The 21,997-nt window shown below is 38.6% G+C and overlaps 1 protein-coding gene across 1 annotated transcript in view; it reads right to left on the bottom strand.

The window, feature by feature from the left end:
* Positions 1 to 21,997, bottom strand: part of WDR70 (WD repeat domain 70) — a 112,262-nt gene that overhangs the window by 83,765 nt on the left and 6,500 nt on the right. Inside the window, exon 5 of the mRNA XM_009903720.2 lies at positions 17,520 to 17,712. Coding sequence (XP_009902022.2) covers positions 17,520 to 17,712 — 193 coding nt within the window. The remainder of the gene's footprint in view (positions 1 to 17,519; positions 17,713 to 21,997) is intronic.

Below are 21,997 nucleotides of genomic sequence, written 5' to 3'. Positions count from 1 at the left end.
TACTACACTCTAAATGTTAGTTCTGGACTCATCAAAACATAAAAGGCCAACAAAAACAAACAAGGAAACAAACAAAAAATTGATGTTCGGTACTTGGCACTGCTGTCCAAAATGGACATGGAGATTATTACACTTGTAAAAAACCACATTCTTCCACTGGTCAAAAAAAACCCTTTAAGACTTCTGGTGATCATGTTACCATAGAACTTCATGAGCATCGAAGTGAGACTAGTAAGAACCTCCACAAAACCAAGCTCATTAGGGAGCTATCTCTTAATTTATTTGTTTTAATGGCCAAAGTTAACACTATACACCATTGCTGCAGAGCAGCCCCTGACTTTTACCTTTGTGTAATTTATTTCATTCCTGCATACTCTAGTTCCCTCATCTGAAAAATCTGAATATATAGTATCTATTATAAGTAATCTGCAAGGTTTTTGTTCAGCAGTGCTGCTAAACTCCACCAGGATCCTGTTATTCTTAGTAAATACACTATAGTCAGCAAAACTAAACAATCACATCTCTAAAGACTGAACTGTCCACACTTTTTAACAGTTCTCCAACTCTGATTGTAAAAACATGTTCAAATTTTTATTCCAGGATCTAGAAGAGACATTATTTATGCATATAATCACACCTAGTGACAAAGATTCCACTTTTCTATACTAACTTGCTAATCAAACTGGGAGAGGGAAGGTATGTGTGTGAATGTCATGAGCTACTCATGAAAAGTGGAATAGGAGTTAAAAATTACAGCATGTCTAAGTTACTACAGGAAGGAAGGACAACTTCCTATCTAGTTCCCACAGCTGGTTTGAATTCTATTACTGTTTTGATTACTAATTCTCCCTTGCTACCCATAAATTACCTTCAAAACATGAACATTTAAGCTGTCTTACAGCAGCACAATTTTATGTGATGTGACATAAGAATAAATTACTACCTGACTTCAACTATACATCTGGAAAGAGGAAAAGATACACTTATATTGTACACGTAAGCTACATGCTTGCAAGAAACACACATTTCTCCATGCTGCACTTACATATATTCCATTACCTAAAGCTTATGTCAAAAAAAGGTAATGTATTCCAGCCAGATGATGTATCTCATAATGTTAAAACCTTCTAATAACCAATGACACTATAAAAACATTTCAAAATGTACACGGTAAACGCTAAGCACTAAGTTAAAAATCACAGCCAGTGTGACTTGGTTGTGGTTTTAATCTTAAAACTCATCATTTCTAAAAGTTGTGCCCCAAAATTATATAACTTGCTTATCTTCTATCCATTTATGTATCTCTTACTGTAATATTCATGGAAGTTGAGACCTCCACCATAGCAAGTATGGTGTAGTCTGAAAATTACAAATAATTACAATTAAACCTGACATGCCACACAACTAAATAGAGAACTGTTGATTTCTGTTTAGTAATTAAACATCCATTATTCGGTATTGCTCAGCTGTGGATTGCATGGGAACAAATAAACACATTTATTCACCTGGAACGAAGCCCACAGATCAAATCCAACACATCTTATAGTCATTCCTCAAGGAATCTGAAGTATATAAACATACAGAAGCAATGTCTTAACTTTTTAACCCACACTAACATAAAGATCCATCCTCTTGACAATAGCTGCGTACATGGAGAAAAAAATTCAACATCATACCTTACGGAAATCTTAATTTCAAAGACATTTACTGGCATTGTCTAGACCTTGTATATTTTTCTTACTCCCTAGCTGTACTAGATACATCCTATGAGATTTTTTTTATTATTATTCAATGGGCTTCTTGGTCTTCTCCACAGGGAGCTGCTGCAGATACTCCATAGCATATAAAGACTACTTGGGTTACCAGAAAAGTTTCTTTTACTTATAGAATTTAAAATGTAAATTTGGATTGGAGAAGATACAAGAGATAATCTACGGATGCCATCTGCCAGGTATCTGTAAACTTTTGACACAGACTCCACACAACATCATCCTCTCTAAATTGGAGAATGATGGATTTGACAGGCAGACAGTTTGGTGGGTGAGGTATTGGTTGGATGGTTGCACCAAGAGGGTATTAGTCAAATCCAGGTGCATGTGTGGAGACTAGTGTCAAGTGGTGTCTCTCAAGGGTCCATATTCAGACCAGTGCTGTTTATCTTCATCAATGACAGTGGAAGTGAATGCATACTCAGCAAATTCACAGATGACACCAAGTGCAGTGCTACTTACATGCCTGAGGGAGGGATGTCATTCAGAGAGGGCTGGACAGGCTTGAGACAATGGACCCAAGAGAATTTCATGGGAGGGACTTTGTAAAAAGTGATGTAGTCATAATACAAGGGATAAAAGCTTTAAACTAAAAGAGGGTAGATTTAGACTTGCTATGATAAAGAAATTTTTTTATGTTGAATAGTGGAACACCCCAAGTGGTTTCTCAGCGAAGTTGCAGATGCCTTCCACCCACAGAAACATTCAAGGTCTGGTTCTGAGCAATTCTATTTGAAGATGTCTGCTTACTGCAGGGGCTGTGTCACAATCTGAAGTACCCTAAATCCCTTACAAGCTCATTTACAAAACAAATTAAAACAAACCTCCCCACATTATTAAATAAAATACAAAAAATAAAATAAAATAATCCCTCTGTATAATACTTATGTTACAAGTGAAATCTTGCAATTGTTCAGAAAAGAGATGTGTGGTGTTTCTTATCTCCTGGCTGACTGATTGGTGAAGTTACCAAGGAATGCACTGTTTCCATAAATCAGCAGGCTCAAAAATACCCTCCAGCAGCTCTTCCCTTGTAACAAGCAAGTGCTAAAACATAGGTCTAAACTGCTATTCTATGAAAAGAGAAATGAAAGTATAGAATAAGCCCAAAATTATCATGAGAGAGTCATACAGCTTATAAACACTTAATGGCTTTCCACAGGAAAAGCTGAAGTGGTGGGAAGGAATGTAAAACCCATAAAATAATCTGACTCTAATGCAGTCCAAGAATTTTTTCTCAGATTTGTTCAAATTCCCTGCTATGGACATGTTCCAGGCAACCAGTAAGGAAGCCAAAACAAGGATTCCCAATTTTGCTGGGCTTGGGTAGAATTTAGCTCCCCTTTCTAGAATTTGTTCTGCAGGCCTGAATTCTTCACATTAACCTCATGTTTGACAGCATCATTGGAGATGTGATCTACAAAATGGTATCGTGTAGTTTTGAAACTAATGCAATCTCAGATAACAGTACTGCTGTCCTAGGTTTGACTGTTTCCCAGACCTTTTAACAATTTACATTTCACATCCTAGGAACTACATTGAAAAGGAATTGTTTTGCCTTGAGGATTTCAATGTTTTCTGTTTACAGATAAAATGCAAAGCACTGATTACTTAGACACTTTTCTTTTTCTGCTTGCTTTTTAAGTTTGCCTTGCTGTCTGTATCATATATTCAGATATTGAGGATCCTCACTTCACCTGGCTACCACAGGTAATGCGCATTCTAAGATGGCAAAAAAGTGGTATTCTCTTGAGTGAGAGAAACAAGCTCACTCTCCTAAAAATTTTGCTGAGGAACAAAGTCTGTTAAAGAAGATTTATTTACAGCGTTGGGTACATGCCTTCCTTCCCCCACTGGGGGCTTTTACAACCCACACTTGTTACAAGACCCCTTCCCTTATTGACTCCAAGAACAAAGAACCCCCGCCCCCATAACACAAATTCCCACCACTGCAGTCTCAGTTCCTACCACCGCATGTCAGGTGGTGGTCTTTCTGGTGGTCAGGGGTTGAAGCCTCAGGGTCGAACTTTTTGACCTCGAGTGTGCTATGCAGTTGTCCCTTACCCAACTGCAAAATTCCCTCTATCTATAGTACTGACAGGCACAGGGTAGATAAACATTGCACTATCAAAATTTTGCACCATAAAGTGGGGGAGTTCTGGATAAGACATTGGTATTTTTCATAAGCATAGATATTTGCTGAGATGACAATGACTGTTAAGTGCCAGGTTTGTTTACAAACTTGCACTTAGAGAACTTAATAACCATAAGCTATATTGTGAACTGCATGCAATCTATTTTCCCCAATGCATGAAAGACCTGAGGTGACCTCCTTAGAACTTGTAATTACAAGGTACAGTATGTTAAGCCCAATGTTTATGCAGTAACCCACTCTCACTGTAAAAGTGCCAAGCTGAGGGATTGTTGTCAGTGTGCCTCTCAGCCTCTCCCCCCATGCCTTTAATGAAAGAAAAACAGTATAGAGCAAGTCAGGCAGTGTGTTTTCAGGGCCTGTCACATAGTATTTAAAAAAGGGGAAAGAAGAAAAAAAAACCCAAAACACCACAACACCAACACCCACCAAACCAAAAAAAAAACCACACAAAAAAAAGAAATCTAAAGCTGGATTGCCATGGTTTTGATCAGAGATGACATGAGTGGTTAGAGGTTACTTTAATGTTATTTATTCATCGGATTTCAAATACAGTCAGCACAAGCATTTGGATTCTCCTATGAGTTCCTGGCCTGCAAGACTTATTTGCTAACAAAGAAAGCCTAAAACCCCCAGTAATCTTTCTTTTAGACTATGTGTGCCTTGATCATTCCTATTATAGTTTTTATCTGCAAAAAACTGCAGCATGTACCAACAGCTTTGAACCAAAACAAGTTGTAAGGAAATTCTGCTCAGTTTAGTTCTGAAAGTGAGCCAGTAACATTAGTGGTTGGTTATGCAACCATTAGAAAAAACACGTCTTAAAGATACTTTCTTGCCTGCATATGAATTAGGTTTAAAATATTCCAAAATAAAATTATACCACTTCTTTTACAAGAAAGTGAACCAACAGGAAGTGCCAAGATTGGCTCCAGAAACAAAAGCAAGTAGGATTGATACGTATAGGAAAGCCAGAAGGAAACACAAATCTGCAATCACATTTTCTTTTTTTTTTTTTCTTCTCCTCTCCATACTTCTTAAAGCAATACTTCAGAGTAACACTTGCTCTTCTGACACTTCTCTCCCTCACAGTTCTTACCCCACTAACTTAGTGCACTGTGTCTCTCTCTATATCAAAGAAAATCACACCTCACCAGACAGTAGGTGTTTGGGAGGGGTGTGGTGAAGACCCTGGAATGTCCACACCTTCCCCTCCTCCCGAGACAGTAGCTGCTAAGGAGGTGCGGTGCAAGCATATCCTGGGTGGTTTGCCTGATAAGACCGCTAGTGCCCAGGCAGGTGTCTTGGAGGATTAAGAGGCGGAGGCGGGGAGGGTTGGAGCCCACTCTCCCGGGGCCGCACCCCGGCAGGCACAAGGCTCCCTGGAAGGTTGCAACAAAAGATTGTTGTGAACGCCCGCCTGATGGAACAGCTCTGTCCACGAGATAGCACGCCTGAGGGGCCAGCAGGGAGGTGCGATTAACTGAATAAAAGACATTGAGCTTTAGCAGCTCAGGCAGAGAAAAGTATCACCATGCAGCCTGGGCGCAGCAGTACAAGAACCTTCTCTCCGTGCCCTAAGTTTTGCCTGTTGTGAGAAGAAAAGAAGAACTCCTGGGAGAAGAAACTCCACTGAAGACACTACACCCTGGGAACATCACAGGACAGCAGAAACTGACAAGGAACCCTGGGACATGTCCCTCTTTCCCTCCTCTCCTCCAAGCCAGAGCGGCAGCACCCTTCCTCGGACCTTCTCCAACCAAAGAACTCATCTTGGGGGTAAAAGGGGTGGTGGTGTAATATAATTCCTTTCCGGCTCTCTCCCTTTCTCCATTTTCCTCCTCTCCCTCTCTCCCCTCTTCTGTTCAGTCCACTTTATCCTTCAATAAATAGCCTCACTTTTTATATTTGGCTTCGTTTGTGCCTTAATTCCACAATACAAAAACGTTTTAAAAAAAGAACCGAGTCTACTTCCGAGACACACCGTTCAATGTTTCCCAAATTACCAATTCTTATTTGCCTAATTGACCTCTGTATTTTTTAACTGCTGTGTATAATCTACATTACAAAAGGTCTGTGATCATAAATCCCACTACATGGAGCACATCAAGATGCAGCCAGACACAACATTTTCTTCTTATTGGCCAAACAAGTTAGGTAAATTCTGTGATCTTCTGCTACCCAAACTTGGGTCCATTGCAAGTTTACTCCATAAAAGTATCAGACATGGTTGCAGCTTCTATTAGCTCCTACACTACAAAACACACTCCAGAGAGGTAAAGCATAGTTATAACTGATTTAGATTTAACATCATTTCAAAGTTAATTCCTTTGCAGAAAATGCAGCAAATTAGTTGACTATTGCTCACCCTGCATTCAAACACTGATTGTAGACAACATTACAGGAAAACACAGAAAACAACAATTGGGTCTTCTCATAAATCCAAGGTACCATAACTTCCTTCCATAAGAAAAATATAAGCAGCAGCTGGACTAAACCTGGTACTATTTGTACCATTTAGAGATATCTGAAAGGACATGCCCTTAAAACTGCAGTTGTTAAATGCAGAAACTTCCTTTATTACTCTCCTACAGGCTTGTACTGTGTTACAACCAAATATAAACATTTGGTACTTCAAAAGACATTTTTCAGAAATTCCTCTTCAGAAAGGAGAAAAATATCACATGCAGTCACCGGAGATAGGGATATAAGCAGGACAGGGAGACAGAGGATCAACTGGGTACCTGATATAGCACCTTAAGATGTATCAACTATGACACAGTACAAGTCTGCAGCAGAGGGGGAAAAAACAACCAACCACAAACAGAACAAAAGTCCCAAAACAACTAACTGCCCTCACCAAAGAAACTGCTAGGTAAGTCACTATTTAATCATAGAACAGAGGAACAACTCTGAAGGAGTTCTCTGAGGAGAATTATAAATTCCACGTTAAGACAAATTAAGTCATTAAAATAAGTTATTTTATCATTGGCAGATGATCTATGTCAGACTTTTAAAATTATTCTCTATTGAGATAGACTGTGACGTTTACTTTGGCATCATTATTTCTAGGATTTAGTTTTGGACGACACACGTACTTCTGTCCACTGAAGCCAGTCACAAAGTTACTGTTTGCTTCTAGGTGACCCAGTATTTTACCTTGTGTGCCTGCACACCCATGTACATCTTCTAAATGAGGCAGGGAAAACCTGAGGAAAACTAAATATATGAAGAATACACAAGTGGCATGAAAAAGTAATTATCAAGTGGGTATTTACATCTTCTCCAAAATTTCCGTATTTTCTGCAGGAAAAATTAATGGCGTTTCAGATGGTCTTAAGATACAGAATGTTCACAAATTCCAAGACTTAAAACAGCAGAACAAGAACGAGTTGTCTTTAAAATGATTCACCACTCTGTTACAGCACACTTGTAAAAGAGGTATGTGGAATTTGTAGACACTGAGGATGATTAAGCTAGTTATTTTCTATTCTGTATTTCCAAAGTACCTTTGGTACTCAGAAAAAGCAGTAATTACATTAATGTACATGAAGAAGAATGTCACTGAGAAGTATGTTTATTTCTTTATTCAAGACAATAGGAACTGTGACATCATGACATTCACTTTGCAAGAGACGTTCACTATTTGTACTGAAAAAGGCTGCAAATCTGGTAGCACTGAAAGCCACCTGATCCCTGCAGATGTGGTTACAGCCTGGTATCTAAATCTGCTTTCTTTTCAGAGAACAGCATGTTCCAAGACATTCTAAGTAACAGGTTGGTCAGAAAAAGGCAGATAAATCTGTCTGAGTCCAGATGATGCACGAAACTTGTTACATTACAGACTTGAGAAAGAAACAGTCATCATTCTATGAGCTATGAATCTTCTCACCCCTAGCAAGTTCTTGAGATATATATATACATAAAATTGAATGATTCTAGGTTGAAAATGGTGCACTAAAATTCTGAAAGGTGTAAGAATTGTTTCATGTGCCATAATTGTTCCCTTGCAGATGTCATCCAAAAGAATTTAACCACTGTTAATTCCCTCTGCTAAGAAAATTCCCAACCACTTCCAAAGAGCTGCAATTCATCTTGAAATCTAATGCAGACACAACTTGACTTTTCAATTGAGCGGTCTGCATCAGCCACCACATCTATGCATAGTTTATTTTTTTAATTAAATCTCATCTTTTATTGCTAACTTGTCTCTTTCAGCCCTGCTAACCAGTCATTTTCACTGAATTTGTTTTGAGCCTGCACATGTATAGCATAATCAACTGCAAGCAAGACATATACTCAATCTGCAGTAAATATAAAGACAGGCTTCAAAGTAGGCCCAAGGATGAAGGCCCAATAAAATGCAGAAAATGTGCCACCCATTTTTAGGAGCTGTCTTTTGGAGACAATGACTAAAAGCAGAATAAGAAGGTAAATTCTGCATATTCTGAGGAATATTAATTATTTTACTATTTTCACTTCTAGTAGTCAAAACAGGCACGAACTAGCACAGTTGTACACAAAGAATCAAGAAGGCTTTAAGTACTTCACACTAATTTTCACTGATGAGAAAATGCCAAGTCATAGGACACAGGAGCAAATTGTACTAGATGGAGACCATTTTTAAACTGTGGTTGCCTTTGACCTGCCACAAGATTTTGTTTCCTCTGAAACTCCAGAGATTTAATATCACCATTGTTTCCAAAAAAGTTTACAGTGACCATGATGAGTAAGTCCTAGTCACCTGATTAAACTCAGAGAAGAGAGGTGTGTTGTTCTGGCCTGCATTCCTCTGTTTTCTAATACAGCCCTGGATAAGGTGCAGTTTGTGGGCCTGCCTGTGATGAGTACAAAGTCACATGTACCACATTACAGACATAGCTTTTATAACAGAGGCTGACTACATGTTGGCCACAGGACAGATTTTCACTCCTATATAAGGAAAGGCCTAAAGAATTAAACACTCCAATATGCAAAAGCTATACATACTTTAAAAAAAATTTTTTTAAAAAATTGGACATGAGAAGTCTCTTAAAAATAATCAGTTTTCCCACTCCTTTTTAAAGGCATAAGGTGGTGAATAAATCCTAAATAACTTCTCTATTTGCTAATTCAGCTTCCAAAGTTGACAATTCTATAATAGGGAGGGCAGGGAAAGGCTGAATGTGTAACACAGATAAGTTTGTTTGTTTGTTTCAACATATTTAAAACAAAGTAGTACCAGGTCCTATGGTGTGGCTGTCCTAAATGACAGAAAAGAATAGCCTACCCACATAAGCTAGGAGAGAGAGACATCCATACACAAATTCTCAAAATTCATACAACATTGCAACTCCAATAAAGATTCTTAGCTCTGACACATGAATTACTGTACAAATACACACCACACACTAAATGGTAGTGAAATATTACCTATACTATTCTATTTTTAAAATACTTGACTTAAACAAAGTCTCAAATAATTGACAATTTAAACTCTTCAAAAATGTTTTTTCCACAACAAAAGTTTTGGTCATGCACAGAAAAATAAGTTCTATTCCTAATTTATATAGCTCTTCCAGGATTTATTTCCTGCATTCATCCTCACTATAGTATGTGAAAGATGACCTGCTGGACCTCTGTGCTACAAAAGTGCCATCACCATTTGAGTCCAACCCTTATTTAAGGCCTTGTGTTTCACAACATGAGAATGTACACGTGCTCACTGCTATGAGTTTCACGCATCTAACTAATCCAAATTGAGATCTTTACATAATAGCAATTACTCTGAAAACTGCTTCCAAGCTAGTTGCTAAAGAGGGATGTGAAAACTATGCAAGACAAATAGAAGTTCTGGGAAGGCTGCTATGCATCTAAAATGTTTTCACTGACCCCTAGTGCAGTTTTGGTGAAGGAAAAAAATATTGATGTTAGCCGGCAGTACATATGTATATTTGTATCAAACAAATTTTAAGTCAAACATTGAATGCAACTCATGCAGACAAACTCAAATTTGCATATTGGATAGGAAAATTGTGTACCAAATGCAATGCAGACACAACAGCAAAGAATTAACTTTCCCATGTCCCTGCACCATGCTTCCTGCATAGCCAGCCTGTGCAAAGCTTAGTGCTGTCCCAAGCTGCCCAGAAGGCAGAGCAGTTATTTTGGGACTCTGTCAGAGCTCTCACATAGAGAGAAGTGTCCAAAGCTCAGTTCCACAAGCTCCTGTTTACACCTTAAGAGCATGCTTTTCTGCAAAATACCATACATTTTTATTTACTATATGCAGAAATAAAAAGGGAAATCACAAATCACCTTCTTTCTGTTAGTGGCCAACTATGGTTTGCCTGATCTCCTCTCTCATCAACAGTGTGGGAAAAAAACAAAGGAACAATGCCGGTAGTTCCATTGATTAAGCAAACTCGGTCGCATTTGGAAGTTCAAGTCTGTAACCTCATTCATGTCAAAACAAGCATTTATGTGGATAGGGATCTAAGCCTCCAACCTTAAATACTGAACCTCAGCTGCATGCAATAGCTATTTACTAGCTGTTTTCATTAAGTCCTATGTTAGAAAACTGAAAATAAAGCTCCTTATCCCTACTGCATAAAGGTCCAGTTTGCATTAGATTTCATTTTATATTGAGAAGTAAAGGTTACATAATTTATCACCTTTTTCCTATTCTTCCACAGGATACTTATGATACAAAAATAATTTCTGCTTTACCAAGTAATGTTCCACCTGAAAAACAAATTCTACATCTAACTCAACAGACTTTTTAAACTACATTAGAATCCTCATATAAACAGATGTAAGATCTTAAAGGCTTCTTTTCCAGAGAATACCTTATCCTTCATTAAGTAGATACACTTTGATACATCTCAAGGAGTTTTTCTACAGAAAAAAAAGATATGTAAAACTGCTAATTTTCCAAACTAAACTATAACGCTTCTAATAGAATAAAGGTATAATTAAGTTCACAAAAAGCAGGTAGGTGCCATCACTGGAATCCAACTGAGAGTATTAAACACATTTCAAAAACCTCAAGACAGAACCATGAAAGGGGATGCTTAATAAAATCTCACATGAATGATTCTTCATGATTCTTCAGTTCCTTAGGAGAAAGTGATTTTTATTTATGGAAGGAAATCATGGAAAATTTGTAACACATCCCCAGAAAAATACTATTCAGTACCCTAAAAATTTAAAAATACTTGCATTAGGTATTAAAATAGAAAAAAAGATAAGAGTAAAGGAAGACAGTTCCATATGATTGCTCTGCCATCAAGCAGCCTCAGTATTCTGCTCAGTGCCCACCTGCAAATAAGAGATGCCACTGAAGCAGTTGTAACACATTACATGTGGTAGTCTTGTATTCATAAAATCCAAAGTAATCTTTTAAACAAACAGCAGGCATTCCAGAGTCAATAAAATTGCCCTCCAAGGATACCACTGGAGCAGTCTGCAGTTCCAACAGTTTAACATAAATCATTTGCTAATTGAAAATCCTGTGAAGACTTGTTTTGGAAAGGAAATGTAACTGTGTCTCACTTCCACTATTCTTTTAAATACAGGCTTCTAAATTATTTAATGAAGCCTAACATAAATATTTTAAATACTTCTTATCATCCATGTTATTTTCTTCTTTATTCAAGCAAGAGCTCTCTATACCTGTATTTCTCATTATTCTACTTAAAGCATAAATTACATTTCCAAATGTAGTTTCCACACTTACATGCCAGATAAAAATAAAATCTTTCTTCCATTTATCTGTATCACAGTCATGCCAACAGTGTCAAATACAGTGATGATATCACTGTTAGCTCCCCTTCCAGATTTAGTACTATTTTATGTATTCTAACACTGACAGAAACAATATGCTGTTTGTGCTTCTTTATAAAAGTACATTGGAAATGTGTGGCAACTGCCAACAAAAGCAATGTTTTTTGTCTGTAAGCATTTCACATTTTCAAAGAACACATTCTTTTCACCTCCACAGTTCACAGCTTCTGCTGGAAATAAGTAACATTTAGGATCAGATGTTCATATGCTACTACATGAATAATTTCCAACTAGAAATTCTTGATAAGTAATTCTATAGGGAAAGTGCATTCTTGTGACTGAGATATGCATGTAGAATATGGGCTTAGAAATACTTAAGACTTTAAGAGATGGGTCACAAAATTGTGCAGCATCAAAGGTACCCAGCAGAAAGAAAAACAGAAATGCTACTCTCCCTCTAAGGAAAATGAATGGCATTAATCTCCACAAAATCTTCTAGCTACAGAGAAAGCAAGGGTCTCTAGGGAGATGAGCAACATCCTATGTTTCAAGCATGAGAGCTCTCTACAGCTATAGTGTATCTGGACCATATATGAAGAACACTTTCAGTCATGTAGCATTTTCCCTTCCAAATACAGGAAAGGTACCAGTAGCAGGCAAAGAGTAAAAGCAGGACATAAGAGGATCTCTAAACTTCATTTAAAAGGACAGTAGTAACAATAATTATGTTCTAGATCACATTTTATTTAATACTGAATCTGTAATAATAAATGAATTTAATACTTAAAGTCACCTCTCTTTAAAATATCCTAAAACAAACAACAAAATATATGCCTACTAGTTTTCTTACAAAATATTTCTAGAAACTCATAGAACTAAGTATCTAATTGTAAAGTAAACATTCTAAAACTTATCATATTACTAATTAATTAAAACGAGTATCGTGCCACCAAAAAGGCATGGCATGATATACAGCAGGGAAGTTTTGGCCTTCCTATGCTCTGCAGAACTAACAGAAAGAGAGCTTGTAAGTATACTCTTTCTTTCTGGGCTCAATCAGTAATCATGAACTCTGCAGCACTGGAGGAGAAAAGCAAATACTTTTACAACACTGATTTTTTAGCCTGGCACCATAGTCAAATTCTAACTGGAGCAATTGCAGTCTACTTAAATTCTCCATCTAAATGAGCAGGAAATGGCTTTCTTCCATCATGAACAAGTGAGTATTACTGGTATGTCCTGTCAAACCTCTGCAAAACTTTATAAGTCTCAAAGCAATTATAACTCTTGGAGTATGGCTACACTATAATTTTGGAAATATGTCTCTATCAGAGTATAGCCTTGGGCCTCTCCAAGGCCATACTTGTTTCAGGGACATAATTACAACAGGATTAGTATCCTTTTGCCATTACAGGGAGAAATAATTCTCAATTTCAAAGAGGAATCAACTGTAACTAAGCTTCATACAGAAGATAAAGCCTTGCAAATCCAACTGGCAAATTCTTGCGAGTGCTGTCTCCATACCTGTAGTTTCAAGTGATGAGAAGTGTCACAAGATGCTAGCACTCCATTAAGGTCCGTTGAAGATCTCAGCACATTTTTTAATGCCATGTAGAAGAAAACACTAATAAATACTCTCTAACTTATGTCTTTTAATAGGTATCATCCATTATCTTGAAAAATGTTTATGTCCTAGACTTAAAGTTGCCCACCCATCAACCTTGACATGACTGCTTTGGATAGCCTCCTGTACCACTCCAGCCAGATTTTATTTTTACTGCATAAACACCAGATACACTCCCAGTGTGTCTCTTGCCAGGGTGAAAAAAGCTGGCACATCCCCCAGCCTTAGAATTTACCACATGAAGTATTGCCTTCGTTAAGAATCTGCCTTCTAAAACACCAAGTCATTTTTCTATTTTAAAACATACGAACCAAAAATATTTTCTTCATGTTTTCCAGAAAATAAGAGTGTACTTTTGAGCATAGAAACAAAACCTGAAAAGCCTCACACTACAGAAGATGCTCTGCTTACAGCCATGTGAGAGCCTGACACAGTCAACCAAGTCTTCACACCATTAGAAGAAAAAGCACTACAGAAAAACACTGACCACAATTCAGACAGACAACTCTCCTTCTCACTTTCCACACTCCACGAATTACTGTCAATCTTTCATACAAAAACTGTGATGAAAGGAAAATATCACAGGGAACTGATACCAAGTATACCTTAAAATATATTTGATATAGGAGTATTCCTTATACTACTAGAAAACCAACACTCAAGAATATTTCTGTAATTACAAGCATACTGTGCCTTGCTAAGAATCATCATTTCTGGCACAAATAGAGATGAATAAGTTATTGAATGTAACTACCATGAGCAGTAACACAGGATTTAACTGAACACAGAAATTTGTTTTAAAATAACTACCACAAAAGCATGAGTAAGCAAAACGTGTTTATATACATTCAGAGGGGAAAAAAGTTAGTTCAGAGGGGGAAAAAAGTTAATTCAGAATTCACTCTGTAATAGAGTATCTATAACTGTCCTCCAAAATTTACATGTGACTAAGCATAAATGTACATTACAAAAACGTGTAATACTCAAAAAAAGTGTTGATTAAAAACATCCAGCAATTAACTCCTGTTACTGGTGGCTTTTGTAGGAGCATAAGGTATGATAAATTCCTATCAAAAAGACTATGCACTAGCTACTCACTGCACCTGATAATTATTCACTAAAATTAGGTGGCCCTGGGCCAATCCTAGACTCAAGATATTAACCACATAGCAAATGATTTTGCCTAATGTTCTGCAGGCAGTCTCTCATAAGAAAACAAAGACAACTGAACAAGCAATGGTAGGAAAACAATGTTCCTATAATAAAAACCATATATATAATTAGATTTGAGAGACAGTGACAAGCTATCAGGGCAAAACATTTTATCTATTACACAGAGTTTGCAAAGATTGCAGATTACCAAACTGTGACTCATGTAACTACTAAAGAAAAATGTGTTTCCTTCAGGGTCAAAAATACATACTTGTGTTTTAAAGAAGTTACTTCAGCAGCAAAATATGATAACAAAAGAGCGACAGTCTCACAGTACATCTGGAAGCAAGACAAAGGAATTATTCAATGGAGCTTTCAGTTTCTCCTCTCCTAGTTGTGTCTCCAAGCACACCAACCTAATGCACAAGCAAGAAAAAGGAAACAGTTCTCCTAACAGCAATACCTGTCTTCCTTGAGGCTCACAGGTCCATACTGTGATCACCAATCTATCAACAGGAAATCAGGAAAGCACAGCTGCTTCCTGATTTTCTTCATAGGAAAAAGTAACTGAGTTCATGCAAACCAACAAGGGGAGGCTCTAGATGCTAAAGGCCTCTGGCATCCACACTGACACAAAAATTTCCCAGTAATAAATTAATTGTTTAGACTGAAACACAAAAGTCTCGTATTTCTGCTGCTCTGCTTATCCTCAACCAAATCTATTCTAGACTGTCTTGTAACTATTGTCTTAAGTTCAGACAAACTTAAGTCACACCAGTCTGCAAGTTATCTTTCTGTCTGAAACTTTTCATTAGGTTCTTTTAACTGCACTTTGAAGCATTCCAGTTACAGCATTATTCAATTACATACCAATTAAAAAAGTAATAACACAGTCTTGATAGAAATTAGGGGGAGCAGGCTTTACAGACCTCCCTAGTCGAGGGAGGCGACCCAGGAAGCAGGGGGGATGGATACAGATCCCTGTTAGGGGAATCCATTTCAGTTGCCCTTGCACAAGAAGTACCAGGCATTGCAAGTGAGGGCAATGTGAATGAGAAGGCAGAAGCGGAACCATCTGAGGGGATGCCAGGTAGGCAGTAGACTTTCTTGTAGGATGGGCCAGGACTACATATAGGTCCCTCTGCTCCCCTCAGGAGAGAGTCACCAATAACAATTACCCTTTTCTTTTTCTTTATTGTATTGTCCTGATGCATGGTGGAGACTGATTTGCTTTAGGCCAATGGGGAAGGTGACCAACCTGGATGGACAATCATCTTTTGCAGGAATTTAGGGGGAAAAATAGGGTGCATGGCCTTTGGAAAGGTGGGGGGAGGAATCTTGAATCATAGAATCAATAAGGTTGGAAAAGACCTCAAAGATCATCAATTCCAACCTGTCCCCCAAGACCTCATGACTAAACCATGGCACCAAGTGCCATGTCCAATCCCCTCTTGAACACCTCCAGGGACAGTGAATCCACCACCTCCCTGAGCAGCCCATTCCAATGGTGAACAACTCTCTCTGTGAAGAGCTTTCTCCTCACCTCAAGCCTAAACTTCCCCTGGCACAGCTTGAGACTGTGTCGAGCTATGTTTAAGGATGTTGTTAGATCATGTAGGAGAAAATCTAGATAGGTAAAAGCCCAGTTAGAACTCAAGCTGGCCACTGCTGTGAAAAACAATAAAGAGCATTTTTATAAATATATTAATGCTGAAAAGAGGGGCAAGAAGAACCCCCACTCTTTATTGGACTTGGAAGGGAATTTTGTTAACTAAATATGAGGAAAAGGCTGAGGTATTAAATGCCTTCTTTGCCTCCATTTTCAACAGTAAGACAGGAGGGCTTCAGGATAACTGGCCTCCTGAACCAGTAGATGGGGTCAGGGAACAGTAGAGTTCCCCTGAAATCCATGAGAGACTTCCTGAGCCACTTGGACACTCACAAGTCCATGGGACAGGATGGGTACTGAGAGAACTGGCAGATGAGCTCACCAGCCACTGTCTATCATTTACCATCAGTCCTGGCTCACTGGAGAGGCCAATGTGATACCTTGAAACTACAGACCTGTCAACCTGACCTCAGTGCCAGGCAAGATTATGGAGCAGATCATCTTGTGGGCAATCACAGCACAGCTGCAGGATGCCCAAGGGATCAGGCCTAGCCAGCGTGGATTTAGGAAGAGCAGGTCCTACCTGACCAACCTGATCTCCTTCTATGACCAGGTGACCCACCTGGTGGATGTGGGGAAAGCTGTGGATGTAGTCTACCTGGACTTCAGCAAGGCCTTGGATGCCAGCCCCCACAGCAAACTCCTGGCCAACCTGTTGGCTTTTGGCCAGGCCATGTGGCATCCTGACCTGCATCAGCCTGAAACACCTGGGAATTTGTTCATTAGGATTAGGTTTATACTTGTGACATAAAACTGCCACAAGCAGTCAACCCAGGAATTTTTCAAATCACGAGAATTTAACTAAACTGAGAGATATGTGTCAACTGAGTATCTGCAGTACTCAAGGCTGGCTGTTGGCTTCTTGCTTTTAGCACAGAGAGTATACATGCACTCTAATGAACTGATGGGGCACTTACATTTAGAAAAATCAAAAAAACCAACCATCTGAGCTCAATACCACAGCTCATTCTGTCAGAACAATATTGGCCAATTGTTCTCCCTAGATTAAAGCTCATTTCTACCTCCTCTTCATTGTAAAACAATCTACAAATGTATTGGGAAACAAGCCATGTAAAATATTTATATAAAAGATTCATTCATATAGTTTTTACATACTGTGAAAAAAAAGAGGAGTAACCAATACATACTAATTGATGACTAATTTCCCTGAGTTTCACATGCATACATTATTTTAAATGCTGGCATTTTCAGTAATAAAAACTATTTGCACTTGTTGAGTAATCATTAGCAGTAACACACACACACAAAAAAAAATCTGTATTTCAAACAACAATCATATTTCACCTGCAAAATAAGTCTGAAAGTGCATACTTAGCAATTAGTGTACTGAAAGTGTACTAAAAAAATAAAGAGGAACAAAATACTTACATTATCTTCCTCTTCTGTATCATCGTTATCATCATCACTGTCCTTGAAACCAGGTGGAAGTGGTGGCCCAATGAATTCAGCATCTTCATCGTCAGTACCCTCAGCTGGACCTTGACCAGAAGTCTGAGATTGCATAGAAGGACCAATTAACTCTTCATCTGAGCTATCATCACTTTCTCTACAGGTTGTCTCTCTGCATGGAAAAAAAACAAAACAAAATATTCAAGGAGGCTGAAAATTCTATAGGAATTTTCAGATAAATACTGAGCACTATTGTAAATTTGCAAACACTGAAATTAGCAGCATAGTTAGTCAGTTACAGAGTATTTTCAAGCTTCTGCTTCAAACTCTGTACCTTTTGTAGATACTCTGCACTTCTGTTTGCTGGATGGAAGTCAAAACAGTAATTGGCCAGGCTCACAAACAGGGTAAGAACATAAAAGCATGGCACTCACTGTATAATACCGGTAAAGAATAAACTGAATCAAGCACTTTTTATCAAATCTTTGGTATGGTTACAAAACTAGATTCTGAAAGTTACATTAAATTATCATTTTGCTGTTGTCCAAATCAGTCGTGTGAATATGTTACTTCTTGTGTTGGAATTTTTCTGAAGAGTAGAATCCCCATTGAGTTTGTTCAAAATAAATGTGCGCCCTCTGCTGGTAGCGACCAAGTAAGCAGTATTCTAACCAACTGGTCTCGAAGGGATAAGCAGAAGATTTTGCCGCTAGACACAGTGTATCGTTACGCTGATACCTTGCACTAGGAATAAATGCCCAGATGAGCTCACCTTGCAAGACTTGGTTTGGAAGCTACATTTTAACAGCGTGTGAGTTTTTAAAGGAAAAGACGGCAAAAGATAGCTGAGCAAAGTTAACATAAAAATAAAAAAAATAAAAATACTGCAGAGGTACTGAGCTTTTTTCAAGTAATCTTATAAAAATAATTAAAATACAGAAGTGTAAGAACATAATAGAGGACTAAGAAAGTATGTTCTGAACTATGCCATTGTCTAATTGTGACTCACTCTGCCCCCAAAACTAGCACATATTAGGTTATACAGAAAATATTTGGATTGGATAAGTAACTGAAATTCTGTTTTGCAAAGAACTCAAAATGGGGGGGGAGGGGTCAGCATAAATCTGGTTCTCAGATGAGAAAATCTGACATGCCTGCAAGCCTGCCTGATTTCTCCACCTATATTTACCAGCCTAAGAAAATGTACTACCTCTACACACAGATTTTGTTCTGCTTAGTGATGAGAGACATTCAAAGACCTAGATAAGGATACAATTATCTAATAAATCTAATTCAAAGAAGAGCTTATTTTACTCAGCGTATATGAGGAAACGGTTGGGACCTTCTTAGCAAAGGTAGGCTGTCAGAACCCAGTATCCAGAGCCAACCCTGGTCACACTAAGATTAAAAAAATTCCTTTGGAGTACATAAAAGGAAACAAATGTCAAACAGCTGATGACTTTGTTTTATTAGATTGAACCAGAGCAGAGAGAAAAGTGAGGAGAAAGAGAAAAAAAAAAAGAGAGAGAAAGCGGAGAAGTAAGAGGATAACAAAGATGTTACTACCTTTGGTTCCAACGATGCCACATAGGCATAGTCCAAGTTCTTGGCTGATGGGTATAAATTCCAGCAGGGTCTTCTGTGGCAGAAGCAACACTGAACTCTGGAAGTTGTGGTCCTTTTATACCAAGCAGGAGCAGTCTTTCCAAACCAAGAGCCATTGGCCTTTCAGAAGCACTGTTGCAGTGGTTTTTAAATAGGGAATTCCTGCCTCCACAGAAATTATTACTTCATTATCAACCCATCTGCCCACACAGCAGTTTTGCCCCAGAGCTATGATGGCCATGGCCAAGCCCACATTTCTTCACACCTTTTTGAGAGAATAGACTCATTTGGGATAATAGACTCATTAAAGGCTATCAGCCCCGCCCAGCCACATTCATTGTTGAGACAACAGGATTGGGCCATCTCATTAAAAATTCTGCTAACATCTTACACTAAGTGGGATAACTTAGCATGAACCCCATCTTCACTAACTGAGCATGTGGGTGGGGTGGGCAGTGGATTCATTTTAGAGGGCTCACTGAAAATTACAGAGGCACACTCTCTACACTGGCACAGATTCTCTTGGCATTGAAACTGCCTGAATATGCATGCCTGGGTAGCCATGACAAGGAATACAGAACCAATACTCATTGGATTGTCCCCTCTTTTTAAGACCAGTCCAAAAAGGACTGCAAGGAAAAGGAGAGCAACCCTTACTAATCAAGACTAAGTGTTTTCTTGTAATAAAACCAACTTTATAATTTGCTCAATGTAGTAACTGTGTTTAACCATCATTTAACCAACTTTTGTTTTGTTCTGATATATAATTGTTTTAACTGCTGTTTTGGAGGACCCTTGTTGTTCTCCTTACTGCAGGTGGTGAAAGAGATAGAATACCAAATCTTGCCTAGCAAATGATTAAGGTTTTTATGTCACTATTTACCTATGCCACCTGTATAGCAACTCTCTAAGAGCCTGGAACACCAAAGGGGTCGAGTGGAGAGGTTCCCCATTGAATTCAGCATCCCTAATTGAAAAAAAAAGTCCCCTATTGAAAACGACATGGGGACCACCCCCTCCCCCTCAAATGACATGACTTACTTGACTATAACACTTAAGTAAATTGCACTGGGACTTTGTAGAATAGATGGCTTTGAAGATGTTACAGTTATAGGAACGGTACATAACACCACCAACTCTATGGATGAAAGAAATCTCTAACCAGACCACCAAATTGTTCCTGAATCATCAAAATCAAATGAACTGGTCACAACAGTGATGGGGATTAAAAGTAACCAGTGTCTTTACAAAGGAAGAATTGTCTGAAGTGGGGTTGGAAGAAGAAGGGCCGGACACCAGACAGTTTCCCTTATCTATGTGTATAAACAACAAATTAGCATCTGCAAAAGACCTCTATCTTAAATTCAAGGTAAATCAGTGGGAGTCTGTGGGAGGATGAAAAGACACTGAACACAGCCTTTCAGGCCAGAGCTTAATGGACTACTAAATATTAACTTCTCCACCTAGAGTCATGAAGAACGTAATTTAAATGGACATACAATGTATGTAGTAGGGGGTGTTGCATGTGAAGGGAGACATGTAGCAGGCATTTTGGGAAAGACAGTAAATCCTGAGTTCCCTAGCCTATAGGGAAAGGAGAGGGAAATTTGCGGCCAGGAATTTAGGATAAAAGGGGAGCTGTGTCTCTCAGCAATTTGAGAGACTCCACCAGAAATTGTCCTGTGGACTCTCCCTTTATTAGAAAGAAGCTTTACTCTGTCTCCACTGTGAGCAGGATCTTCTAAGTAGAGAGAATTTTTCCTTACAACAGGCTCACCCCAACATCATGGATTGCATTATATTTATGTGAATGGTATTAACTTTGGTCATCATATTTCAACTGTTCTCTTTTCTATCTTCTATCTCCCCCTCTCTCCCTTTTCAATACGTTCCTATCACCACCTTGAAGAAGGAAAATGAAAGAAAAAGCACACTCAATGTATTGAACCAAAACAATGCAAGTGGCTGGGCAGGGCTGATAACCCTTAATGTCTCAAACGAGGTGTGACAACACCTAATCTGTGTGGCAGATGGCTGGTCTGCTGTGTAGGCAGATGGGTTGACAATGAAAAGAGCTAATGTGGTAGTTTTAGGGTATACCTTTACAATTTTCCACAGATTTTGAACAGAAAGTGGTAGAATGCAAATCACCATTGGGCCTAAAAAGGCCCAAACAAGGAACAAACATTAGGCTAGTAAGGTAAAGTAACTCTCTTTTTCACTTCCTCATTCTGGGAGACACTAACTTGTGCTTCTGCTTGGCTTTGTTGACCTTGGCGGAGTTCTTCCTTGTGGCTGAGTATCTTAAACAATTCTCTGCTCTTGCTCTCCTTCATTGTGTACAGGAGGGTAGGGAGCAGGGAGGAGGAAGCTGTTGCTGGCTTCCCTGGTTTGTCTAGGGGCTTCTTGTACTCTCTATCAATTCAAAATACCTGTAAATACTGTATATTTTGTATATACTAATTGCACTTCATTTTAGATTGTAGTTTTGCTTGTAAAAACAGTTTATTTGCTTCCAACTTAGCTGGTCTGGGAATTCAATGTTGGGGGGAATTTTCAACCCTCCACAGAATTTCTGTGGAAGCAGGAATTCCCTATTTAAAATCACTGCAATAGTGCAATGGCACCCCTCTGTCCACACCTTACTCATGCACACCTCAACCTGTGACTTGGAGACTGCCCCCCCCAATCAAAAGGGTATTAAAAGGACCAAAACTTCCAGGGTCCATTGCATCTGCCACAGATGACCCTGCTGGAATGTACACCCACCTAGAACTTGGAGCACAGCCATGAGACCTCCTGGGAACTAAGACTGGTGACATCTTTTTTTTCCTCTTACTTCTTAACTCTTC

Source organism: Dryobates pubescens, chromosome Z, assembly GCF_014839835.1.
Source record: "Dryobates pubescens isolate bDryPub1 chromosome Z, bDryPub1.pri, whole genome shotgun sequence".
In the NCBI taxonomy this organism is placed as follows: domain Eukaryota; kingdom Metazoa; phylum Chordata; class Aves; order Piciformes; family Picidae; genus Dryobates; species Dryobates pubescens.
The sequence above is the reverse complement of the archived record's forward strand: the minus strand, read 5'-3'. Positions and strand labels throughout refer to the sequence as shown.